Genomic DNA, 13,080 nt, shown 5'->3' with positions numbered 1-13,080 from the left:
GTGTGTGTGTGTGTGTGTGTGTGTGTGTGTGTGTGTGTGTGTGTGTGAGGCATTTGAGGTTAAGTGACTTGCCCGGCGTCACATAGCTAGTGAGTGTTCTGTGTCTGAGGGCGAATTTAAACTCAGGTCCTCCTGACTCCAGAACCATTGCTCTATCCACTGTGCCATCTAGCTGCCCCTAAGGAACTTCTTTTAAAATGAAGAGGCCTATGGCAAAGGAGTAATGTAGCCACATCTATGTGCATTAATTTATAATTTTGTTTTTCTCTTAGAGTTAGCAGGAAAGTATTAGGAATTGAGTGCTTTGATTTGGGAGAGGGGATACATGGAGTTGAAAGAGCAGGAGGCAAACCTCTCTTCATGAACAAATGATCCCATTCCATCCCATCTTGTCCAGAAAATTGTCCCTTCTGTCATCTCTACCCTCTCACTAATTTTCAATCATTCTCAGTCCACTGAGTGCTTCTCTACCGCCTAAAAATGTGCCTGTCTCTCCTGTCTCTCACTTGATCCATGCATCCCCACTACCCTTCGTCTTATATCTCTCCTCCCTTTTGTGGCTAAATTCCTAGAAAGGCCTTCTGTAACCAGTGCCTCCATTTCTTTTCTTCTCACTTGCTTCTTAACTCTTTGCAGTCTGACTTCTGACCTCATCATCCAACCTAAACTGTTCTCTCTGAAGGTACTAATGATTTCTTAATTGCCAAATTTAATAGCTTTTTCTCAGTCCTCATACTTTTTAACTTCTCTGCAGCCTTGGATATGGTCCATCGCTCACTTCTTGTTATTCTCTTCTATCTAGGTTTTCATGATACTTCTCTCTCCTTAAACTCCATGATATTCCCCTCCTACCTATCTGAACATTCCTTCTCTGTTTCCTTTCCTGGATCATCTATATCATGTCTATTCACTATGGGGGTCCCCAAAGGTCTGTCCTTAGACTTTCTTCTTTTCTTCCTCTATACAATTTCATTTGGCGAACTCATCAGCTCCTGTGGTTTCAGTTTTCATCTCTATTCAAATGACTCTCAGATTCACTTGTCCAGCACTAACCTCAACTAGGTAGAGCAGTGAATAGAGCACTGACCCTAAAGTCAGGAAGACCTGAGTTCAAATCTGACCTCAGACACTTACTAGCTGTGACCTTGGGCAAATCATTTAATGTCTTTCTGCTTTAGTTTCCTTCCTTTCAAAATGGGAATAATAATACCACCTACCTCAGAAAATTGTTGTGAGGATCAATAAGATAACATTTACAAAGTGCTTAGCACAATGCCTGGCACATAGTATTCACTTAATAAATTTTTATTCCTTTCTCTTTCTCCTAATCTCTAGTCTTACATCTCTAACTGCGTATTAGACATCTCAAATTGGATGTCCTTTAGACAAATTAAACTTAATATGTCTAAAACTGAAATCATAGTTTTACACAAACTTTTCCCTTTTTATAACTTCCTGATTACTATTGAAAGTACCACCATCTCATGCTTGCAATCTCGGTGTCACCCCCAATTCCTTATTCTCTCACTCTCAATATCCAATCATTTATCATACGCTGTCTTATCTCTGTAACTTCTCTTGCATACGTCCCCTTCTCTCCTTAAATTCTGCAACCACCCTGATGCAAGTCATCATCTCACATCTGGACTGATCCAACAGCCTACTAGTCTCCCTGCCTCAAATTCTTACCCACACAACTCCCATCCATCCTTAGCTTGATCTCCCTAAAGTGCATGTATGTGTGTGTGTGTGTGTGTGTGTGTATACATGCATACACACACACACATATAACCTAATAATATATAATAATTTTAAAAATAAAAATATACACACAAACATGTATGTGTTTATATATGTGTATGTATGTGTGTGTGTGTGTTTGTTTGTATGTGTTTATTGACAGAGAGAGAGTATGGTGTGAATATAATTCCTGTTCTTAGAGTCAGGAACCCTGGTGTTCGAGTCATGCTTCTGAGAAATATTAGTATTGGTATCATGGACAAACTGCCTCCTAGGTAACCTAAATCATTGCTATTTTTAAGTGAAAGTAGTAAAATCACATTCGGCAACCAAAGGAGAAGAAAATCCAACACTATATGTCCAACCATAACTGCTAGACTTGGAGTCAGGAAGATCTGGGTTTGAATCCCACCTCAGATACTTGCTATAGCTATGCAACCATGGGCCAATCACTGAACTTCTCTTGGCCTCAGTACCTGAACTATAAAATGAAGGCTTTAGACCACATGGTCACTAAGGAACTTTTATCTCTAAATCTATAATCCTATGAATTTTTATTACATATGCATTAATTTATATGTGTGTTTGAATGTGTGTATAATGTATTTATCCTAAGTTCATAGGTTTTCTACTTAAAATGAACAGAAAAAATTATCAAAGTATCCTATCTGATTTTCATTTTTATCCCATATAGTCCTTTTTGTTGATTTTAGTTGCCAGTCTTTGAGTGCTGAAGGTAATTGCTTCGTAAAACCAAATGTATTGTAGGATTAAAATCACTGTTCTAACATAGAATAATCATTTACTTTTTGAGCATTTTTATGTTTAAGCATCTGGTAATCTAGAAGCTTTTTATTAAATAATGGGCCCAAATTTATGGTGGTGTGCAAAACAAGATGAGTCAACATAGTCCCTGCTCTAAAAGTGACTATATTCTAAAATAGATATTGATACTGATATTAAGTTCTCAGAGATCGCTCTGTATCCAAATAAGCCCAAGATGCACACAGTTCCAGGGAATGCTTTTGGGGCAACAGTATACTGGGAGAGACTCACCTAGTGTAGGTTTTGGACTTCCTAGAAAGAGGAAACAGTTTTGATAATATTTTGATAACATTTTAAACTTGGTAACAAAAAGACAAAACTCTGCAGAAACAAAAAACAAAACAAAGAAAATCTGTTTAATTTAACATTAAACAAACATTTATTAAGCTCACTTAATAATAAACTTACTAAAATTACTAAAAAATAAACTTACTGCAAGTTAAGCCCAGAGTCCTTTCCAAACACTAAGAAAGGTTGTCTAAATTTTCAAATTCAGTGATGGTATCTCAGTGACCAATTAGAAATTCCTAAAAGATATACTTGAAATCAAGTCTTCTCCCATACTGCACACAAGTACAAGCTATACCCCATGCCCGAATTTAGGAAAAATAGATAATAACCTTATGATAAATCATTTTCTTCTTTTTTTTTCCCAGATAGCTAATGGGTTGGTGCAGACCACTGGCTGGCCTAGTGTGGTGACCTGCATTGGCAACTGGTTTGGAAAAGGAAGGTAGTAGAAATAAATGAAATTCCTACTCTGCGTAAAATACTGTGCTAAGTTGTTGGGACACAAAGACAGAAACAAAATAGTCCCTGCTCTCAATGGGGCTTTTCACTGGGAGTACAAAATAGAGAGAGAGAGAGAGAGAGAGAATAATGAGAAGGAAGAGAGGGGAGGGAAAATGAAAGGAGAAGAGGAGGATGATGGAGACCAAAGTGCCATAGGAGAGTTTAAGAGAGCCACCAGGGAAATATCAGGCAAAACTTCACAGGCAAGATGAAACCTGAATCGAACTTTTAAGGACACTCCATGTATAAGACTATCTAATCAAGCCCATCCAAAGACCAACACAGGGAGATTGCTACAATATGAATAAGAGTTCTGAATTAGCTAGGGAGCACTGGATTTAATTGAATAGTGAGGGACATGACAAAACCCACACTTAAAGAAGATCAATTTGATAGTTGAATGGCAAATGGATTGGAGTGGGGAGAGCCTTGAGGGAGAAAGACCAATGAGCAGGCTATTGCCTAAACAATAGCTTAGGCACTGAGGTGATAAGGGTCTGCACTAGCATTATGGCATGTTAGAAGAGGGGCAGGAGTATACAAGACATGTATAATTAATTAAGAGTTGAATCCATGGGAACTGATAAGATCACTAAAAATAAAGAAAGAAAAGGGAAGAGGACACTCTACAGAGCCTAGGGGGCACCCATGGTTATTAGGCATGACTTGGCTTAAGATCTAGCAAAAGAGACTAAAAAGAAGTGGTCAGACAAGTAGAAGGAGAAACAGGAGATGTGAGGAAAACCCAGAAAGAAAAAAATGTTAAGGGGGAAAGGATGATCAGCATCATCAAAGGATGCAGAGAGGTTAAGAAGGATGAAGACAGAAAAGGCTATTAGTTCGGCAATTAAGAGATCACTGGAAACCTTGGAGGGAGCAGTTCTGTCTGGCTTGAATGATGCCATTCCTGACATGTTGAAGAGAAGAGAGGGAGAGGGAAAGGAAGTAGAGGCACTGATTATAGATAGCTTTCTCAAATAGGTTAGCCATGGAAAGGAGGAGAGATGTAAGATGAAATCTAATGGAAATGGACAGAAAAGGAGGGGATTTTTTGAGGATAGGGAGACATGGGTATATTTGAAGGTGGTAGGGAAGGAACCAATAGACAAGGGAGAAATTGAAAATTAGTATGAGAGTAGGAATGATAGAGTGGGCAATCTGCTTGAAAAGATGAGATGGAATGGGATTGATTATTTGGGCATGTGGGTTAACCTTGGCAAGAAGGAGGGCCACCTCTTCATGTGAGACAGGGGTAAAGGAGGAGAAAATTGGGGAAGTCATCTGAATGATGTGAAGTAACTGGTAGAGGAGAAGAGGGAGGTATCAGGAAATAACCTCAATATTTTCAGTTAAATATGAAGCAAGTTTCCTAGCTGAGAGGGTGGGGAGAGGGGAGCCATGGGACATTTGCAAAAGGAAGAAAAGATTTGGAAGAGGTACTGTGGTAAATGGGAAAGGGAGTTCTAAAAAGATTGCCTTGAAGCAGAAAGGTCCGGTTAAAGTTATAATATAGCATAAATTTGTAGTGGACCCAATCAATATATGTTTTATGAACTTTTTTCCAGCTCTGTTCAGCAGTATATGAGTAGCAGCAAAGGCAACACATGGTGGGAGTAATTCAAGACTGAGGCATGGCAGTGCAAGACTGACAATACCAGAAGGGGCCAAGGGACTTGAGAGAAGAGAACAGTATAGGACTGAACTGGTTCACCAAGGAATCAAGATGAGGAAGGGAACAGAGAGTAGCCACTGTAGGGTGATGGCATAGGAAAAGGACTGTGAGGTATCCATTTCTCCATGTAACTCATAACATTTGCTTTCAGTATTTAGATGCTATGATATTCGGTAACTACATGTTTAGTATTATTAATTTATTGTCTATGGTGCCTTTCAACATAATATAGTTTCTTCTTTATCTCTTAATCGTCTATTTTTGGTGTTGTTTTTTGTGAGACTATCAGTGCTATCACTGCTTTTTTGAGTTCAGCAGAAGCAAATAGACTGTTTCTTTAGCCTCTTATTTTAAATGTGTCAATGTTTATGATACAAGTGTGTTTCTCATAAACAACATATTGTCAGACTTTGCTTTCTAATCTGTTCTGCTATACCCTTCCATTTTTTGGGAAAACTAATCCCATTCACTTTATAATCAAATTGTTAATTGTGTTTTTAACTTAATCTTATTTTCTTATATTTTCCCATCTCTTTGTTTCCCACTCCCAAGGATAGTGAGGATTATGCTTAGCACTACTACTTGAAGTTTGTTACCCTCCACTTTTGTTCCCTCACCCTTCCCTTCCTCTTTCTCTCACTAGAGCCCAATCACAGGTTCTAATCCTTTGTTTCTGTCCTTTTCAAACCTCTTCATGACCTATCCTCCTTAGTTAGAATTTGTTTTGTTTATGAATAATCCACTCCTTATTCTACCCTCCTTTTTTTTTGTTCCTTCTCACTTCTCTCCTTTCCCTTCTGTTTCCTTAAAGAATTAATTGTATATCTGCCCCAAAAAGTGTTTGTGTATATTCTTCCTTCCTTTAACTTGTTCAGATGAAAGTGAAGTTCAAATCAGTCAGTTAGTAAGCATTTATTAGGTGCCTTCTATGCTCCAGGTACTGTGATAAGCACTGGGGAAGCAAAAAAAGAAAAAAGAAAAAGGCAATCTGTGCACTTGAGGAGCTCTCAACCTAATGAGGGCTAATGAGAGAGAACATGCAAACAACTATGAATAAACAAGACATATGTGGGATAGACAGGAGAAAATCAACAGAGGGAAGGCACCAGAATTAAGAAGGATAAGAAAAGGCTTCTTGTAGAAAGTGGGAATTTAGCTGAGACTTGAAGCAAACCAGGAAAGCCAGAAGGTAGAGAGGAGGAAAGAGTACATAACGAACATGAGAGACAGCCTGCGAAAATGCTCTAAGCCCCAAAACTGAAGTGTCTTATTTGAGGAACAGCAAGGAAACCAGTGTAACAGGATTGAAGAATCTGTGGAATAGTGTAAGGTGTAGGGCTGGAAAGGTGGGGAAAAGAGCCTACATTATTATGAAGGGCTTTGAATGCTAAACAGAGAGTTTCACATTTGATTCTGGAGCTAATGGGGGAGAGGGGGTGTCCACTGGAGTTGATTGAATAGAGGTAACATGTACTTGAGAAAAATCATTTTGATAGGTGAGTGAAGGATACACTGGAGAAAGTTGAGAAAGACTTGTGGCAGGCAGAGCAACCAGCAGGTTATTGCATTAGTACAGGCATTACACAAAGATGGTGGCAGTACCATGGGAGAGGAGAGTATTTGAAAGATATTGCAAAGATGAAATTGACAGGCTCAGCAACAGATTGGATATGGGAGATGGGTTAAAAGAAATTGAGAACTAGGTTGCTAGCCTGGAGGATAGGAGGATGATGTTACCCCCAACATTATTAGGGAAGTTTGGAAAGGGGGAGGGTTTTGAGGGAAAGATGATGATTGTCTAAGTCACATGTCACCCACTCACTCCTCCTGAACTCTTCCTTCTTGTTTGCATATTATTCTACTTCGTTATCTTGATTATTGGAGATAATTTCCCACACCCTTCCTATCACTTTTTTCCCCTAGTTTACTCTTTTCCCCATCGCTGCTTACTTTCTTCTATTAAGTTCATCAAATTATCAGGCCATATTTGGCTTTCTCTATGACCATGGATGATTTTAGAGTTCTGCTGGAATACCTTTATCGATAGGCTCCATTGGAGTATAAACATTTCATCCTTGATTACTTGTTTATAATTGCCCACTCACATTTACCTGTTTATGTCACTCTGGACTACTTCGTATTTGAAGATTTTTGCTCTGCTCTGATCTTTTCATCAGGAATGCTTGAAAGTCCTCTGTTTCTTTAAAGATCCATTTTTTTCACCTGTAGGATTATATTCAGTTTTTGTTTTTGTTTTTTAATTTTCAATTCGTAGAACAAAATAAGCATTTCCGTAACACAGTATAACAAAAAAGATGATTGCACATGAAACTGCAAATCTACCAGGTACAATTTGCTATTCCCTCTAACGATATATCATACAATAATCATTTAAATTTCTTTTTTTTCCTTTTTTTTCTTTCCCTGCCATCCTAGAGATGTCTACCATTAAACACAAATAGGCATATATAGATGTTAAATTATTCTATACATACTTCTATTTAGCAGTTCTTTCTCTGGATGCAGTTAGCATCATTCTTATGTCTTTTTTTTTTAATTGATGTATTTATAATAGTCAAAATAACTTAGTCACTCAAAGTCATTCTTTTTCTTTTTTAGAAGGATTTTATTTTATTTTTTTGTTTTTTGGTGAGGTGTTTGGGGTTAAGTGACTTGCCCAGGGTCACACAGCTAGTAAATGTTAAGCATCTGAGGCTGGATTTGAACTCAGGTCCTCCTGACTCCAAGGCCAGCGATCAATTCACTGTTCCATTGAGCTGCCTCTCACTCAAAGTCACTATTAAAACAATATTACTGTATAGTGCTACTGTATACTGTATACAGTGTTACTATATACAATGTTCTCTTGGTTCTGTTCATTTCACTCTTCATCATTTCATGCAAGTCTTTTTCCATGCCTTTCTAAAGATCACTGAGCTCATCATTTCTTATAGCACAGTAGTATTACATCACAACCATGCACCCTGCAATTTCCTGAGATTTCAGATCCTTGCAATTTCCAGTTCTTTGCCACTGCAAAGAGAGCTGCTATAAATAGCCCATTCCCATTCAAAGTTATAATTACTATTTGTGAATTTCCCTCTGTCTTATTATTATTCACTGTTTTCTTTCTCAGCCTCCCTTTTACTCTATCCCTGTTACCTTATCTTCTCCTCCCACCTTCCCACCACCTGTCCAAAAGTCTCCCTATCCTCTCCCCCCACCCTGCAATCTCAATCCACAAACCCCCCCAAAAGTCCCCTCTATTTTCTCCCCCCACTTTCCCAAATCCCAATCCACAAAAACCTTGAATGTCCCTTCCCTACCCTGTCCCTCAGTTTTCTAACCTTCCTGTGTTCAGAAGACTTCTACATCCTTCCATATGTCCAGGTTATTTCCTCCTCAACCCAGAAGCAAGTAAGGTTCCAACATTACCAGCTCTCCACCCCGACCTGCCTCCTCTGTATTAGTTCTTCCTTTCACACCCCATTTTTATAATATAATTTCTCCCTTTTACCTTTTCCTATCCAATTTTGTTTTTTAGAATCACCCCATTGTGAAAAATAAGCCCCAACCTTTCTTTCAAGCTACCTTAGTAATGATGACAGTTTTAAGAATATTGATAACATTTTCATATATATAATAAGGAAACAGTTTGACCTTAGTGAGTGCCTCATAATTAGTCTTTAATGTTTTCCTTATATTTCTTCCGGATCTTTTATATTGAATTTTCCAATGTATATCAATTTTTCCAGTTTTGCTGGGAAAATTATTCTTGATTGTAAGCCTGTATCTTTTGGCTTTTGGAATATTGTATTCCATGTTTGCCACTTCTATTTATTGTGGCTGCTAAATTTTATGTGATCCTGACTGTGGATCCTCTGTACTTGAATACTCTCTTTTTGGCTGTTGCGGTATTATTTTTTTGGCTTGAAAGCTCAGAATTTTAATTAGGATATTCCTGGAAATTTTCATTTTTGAGGGTTTTTTTTCAGATAGTAATCTGTGGATTCTTTCTCTTTTTACTTTCCTTTCTGTGCGTAAGAGATCCAGACAATTTTCTTTTATACTTTCTTGAAGTATGATGTCTAGATTTTTTTTGTCTTAGCCTTCAGGTGGTCCAGTGATTCTAAAATAATCTCTCCCTGATCCGTTTTATTGGTAAGTCTTTTTAAAAAGTAAAATATCTTACATTTTCTTCTATTTTTAAATCTTTTGACTTTGTTTTAATTTTTCTTATTGTCTTATAGAGTTATTAGCTTCTGTTTGGTCCCTTCTAATTTTCAAGATCTGTTGTTTGGATAATTTTTTTTTCCTTACCTCTTGTGCTAAACTGTGAATTCTATTTCTGAGTCTTTCTTCTTCTTGAGCTTTCATTTCTTCTTTCAATTCTTTCTTTCAGTGCCCCAATTTCATTTATAAAATCATTTAAATCATTTTTCAAAAGAAATTCTCCTTCAGTTATTCCTAGAATTCTAGTGAAACATGTGCCCAAACGTGTTTTTCATTGAGGCTTTGCTTAGTGGTGTTTTGGAATCATTCTCTTCTTGATTTGTGAATGGTATACTCATTTTTTGTTTGTTTGTTTGTTTGTTTGTTTTTTAGGCAATTGGGGTTAAGTGACCTGCCCAGGGTCACACAGCTAGTGTCAAGTGTTTGGTCTGAGGCCTAATTTGAACTCAGGTCCTCCTGACTTCAGGGCCGGTGCTCTATCCACTGTGCCACCTAACTGCCCCCATAACTCATTCTTCATGGTGGGATTTGGTTTTGTTGTCATTGCTTACTTATTCTTCTAGCCTCACTTTCATACTTGGGACTTTGCACTAAGGTCAAACTCTGTGCAGTTCTAGAAAGAAAGTCTAGGGCTTGCTTGGTTCTATTTTCTTTTCCCTTAAATCTTGATTCTTTTTTTATCTGTCTATTGAATGCTGCATACCTCAGGGATATCAGACATACTCCAAGTGCGGGATCTACAACCTTTTAGTGCACCTAAAGTATTCTAATCCAGACTGATGTCTGATTGTCTGATTGTTGTCCTCCTTATTTGAGTTTTGTAAGCTCCTGACCCAGATTGGGTCTAACCAACATAACTGTGGTTGCCTCTGGTTTGGAAGTACATTAAACTTGTTTCATCTAACCACAATCTGCTAGCTAGGAAGCTCTGCAGGTTTGGAGAGACGGAACTATGGGTTCTCATTTGGTTTCAAATACCTGCCCTTGTTATTCCATTGTAGCCTTCAGATGAGGCTAATAGCTAGATCTGAGACCTTATTCTGCTTCTAGGATCAGAACCATATAGCTGCTGCTCCTCTCTCAGTAAATAACCTCCTGCCTTGGTCTGCCTCATCATCAATCATCACTGAATCTTTGACCCAGCTCTGGAGTGTGAGTGACAAAGCTGCCAATTGGCATCGGATCCTACTCCCTTCTCAACATCAGGCCCTTCTCTACTTGATCTAGGATCTCTTTTTGTGCTAGTGCTCAGCGCCAGGTGCTACTCCACCATCTTGGCTAAGAATGTAAGTTTCTTGAGGTCAGAGTCTCTATTCCCCTAGCAACTAGTACAATGAAGCGCAGATAGTAGATTCTTACAAATGCTTCTTGGTTTAAATGAAATGAAATATTTGTGAATTTCACAAGTAAGTTTATATTCTGAATTGATGTTACCTTTGGCTGCTGCATTTCTCCATTTGACAGTGATCATGTGTTGGACATCCAAGGTGTTTTCCAGACTCTTTTGTTATTCTTGTTGCAAAGATTGATTTATATGAATAGAACTTCCTTAGGAAATGTTGACAATCTGTGATATGGCAACATTTTTAGCCATGTCCATTTTTCATTATCAACATCTTATTTACATGGGGCAAGTTGGAATAGTGCTCATTTCATACCTTATTTTTTTCTTATCATTTGAGTTTAATATGGACTTTGATCTTTGCTATAACAATCCCACATTCATATCGTACACAGTTCATAGAACTCTGATGTAGAAATAATGCCCAGGAATTTTCTATCTTTTCATATGTTACCAATAATTTATGTGTTCACGTGTGTGTGTGTGTGTGTGTGTGTGTGTTTGTGTGAGAGAGAGAGAGACAGAGACAGAGAGAGAGAGAGACAGAAAGAGAGAGAGAGTTTTTGATTCATAGATTAGATGTTTCTGTGTTAGTCTATCAGACTTTGGCTCTTTTGTTTATAATTCCTGAGCCATAGTTTTCACAGTCCCCTATGTTCATCTTTGCATCAAAGTCATTGAGTGTTTCAGTTCATTTAATTTGAGAGATCTCACTGAATTCTTCATAGAATTTCTCTACTATCTTATCTCATACAGTAGATATTGGTGAATAAACTATAATTATCTTTATGGCAATCTTTTTACAAATGCTCATCTTTGATATAAATTAACTAAATGTCTAAAAAAGTAGTGTCTCTTGGTAGCTTAAAAACGTTACTTGCTTTTCCAAGGAGGACCTTTACATCATCTTTCCATTTAGTTCCCTGGCTTCCTTTATATTCAAATAAAGTTCCACCTTCTACAGGAAGTCTTCCTTAATTCTGCTTAATTCAATTTTTTCTCTCTATTAAGTATGCCCTATTTATCCTATATATAGCTTGATTGCACATATTTGTTTGTTTGTTGTGAGATTTGAGTTAGATTGTGAGTTCCTTGAAAGTAGGAACTGTCTTTTGGTTTTTTTTGCTTACCTATGGCTTAGCACAGTGCCTGGCACATAATAGATGCTTAATATTTATTGATGAATTAATTGCAAATTCCTTTTGTCTTCTAATTTCATTTGTAGTGAGAATGTAAATATCTATATGATTCAATTCCTCTAGGAGCACCCTCTCTGTCCCTACCTCCCACCACTCTGTCACTATCTCTGCAAAAACTGAAGAGGGTTACACAGGACTAGGGGCCATCTTGTATTTTTCTTTGTTTTCTATGTTGCAAAGGCCAAGGAATTCATCATCTAGTCATGGTGATCACCATCAGCCTGCTGGAAATTTCAATAAGTATTTTTTAACAGAAGCCTTAGTTTATATTCTTAACTCCATGAAAACATTTTAACCAGCATTCCTTTACCTTTGCTAATTGTAAAATGAATACATTTTTATCCAACAATAAACTTGTTCAGTCCTGAGAAACCTACATAGTTGGAACTGCTTAGGTACTCTTTATATCTATATGTTTTATGAAATTGAATGAATAATTTTTCTTTGGAAAACACACACAAATACCACATATTGTAAAAAAAATTCACATATTTGCAATATATTTTCACTTTTTTAAGCAATGTAGTAACCATCTTGCTTTTTTATTTTCTTCTCTTTCAGGAGAGGCTTAATTATGGGCATTTGGAATTCTCACACCTCTGTGGGGAATATCTTGGGATCTTTGATCGCTGGCTATTGGGTGTCTACATGTTGGGGACTATCTTTTGTAGTACCGGGTATCATCATTGCTTCAATGGGGACAGTGTGTTTTCTCTTTCTTATTGAACGTAAGTATGGAGTTCCATGAAATATAAATTGCGTAGGGAAGGACTTTGTAAGTCTAGTTATTGGTTTAATTTCACCAGTAAAGTTTCCTTTGCTGGCTCTTCTTCTAGGTCATGCCCATTAAGCATCTGTCTCCCCTAAGTCTCTGTCCTGAATCTTCTCTTCTTTCTCTATGTTGTATTTCTTGGCTATATCCCTCATCAAATACCATGGCTTCAATTATCATCTCTCTGTAGGTGATATATGGGAATCACCTACAGAGATGATACTTCTCTTTTGAGTGAAAGTCAAAGTATGAACATCTTGAACTGTATGTCCCATAGCATCTCAATCTTAACATAGCCAAAAGAGAAGTCATTTTTTCTCCAAAATCCTCCCCTTTTCTGAACTTCCCTATTACTGTCAAGGGGATTACTATCCTCCCATTCACCCCCATTGGCAACCTGAGTGTCATGCTCAACTCCTAATTCTCACTCATTCCACAGAACCAGTCGAGACCTTTCGTTTTTTGCCTTTACAACATCTTTTTTATATGTCCCTTTTTCTTCACT

At 37.5% G+C, this 13,080-nt stretch overlaps 1 protein-coding gene across 2 annotated transcripts in view; it reads left to right on the top strand.

The window, feature by feature from the left end:
• The window catches only part of SLC37A1 (solute carrier family 37 member 1), a 162,656-nt gene that overhangs the window by 75,997 nt on the left and 73,579 nt on the right, over nucleotides 1-13,080 (top strand). For both annotated transcript variants that reach the window (XM_027843624.1, XM_027843623.1), the window contains exons 7-8: nucleotides 3,222-3,298; nucleotides 12,365-12,531. In XM_027843624.1, the coding sequence (XP_027699425.1) occupies nucleotides 3,222-3,298; nucleotides 12,365-12,531 (244 nt within the window). The remainder of the gene's footprint in view (nucleotides 1-3,221; nucleotides 3,299-12,364; nucleotides 12,532-13,080) is intronic.

The sequence above is a fragment of the Vombatus ursinus genome, unplaced genomic scaffold (assembly GCF_900497805.2).
Source record: "Vombatus ursinus unplaced genomic scaffold, bare-nosed wombat genome assembly UNPS02014924.1, whole genome shotgun sequence".
In the NCBI taxonomy this organism is placed as follows: domain Eukaryota; kingdom Metazoa; phylum Chordata; class Mammalia; order Diprotodontia; family Vombatidae; genus Vombatus; species Vombatus ursinus.
The sequence above is the reverse complement of the archived record's forward strand: the minus strand, read 5'-3'. Positions and strand labels throughout refer to the sequence as shown.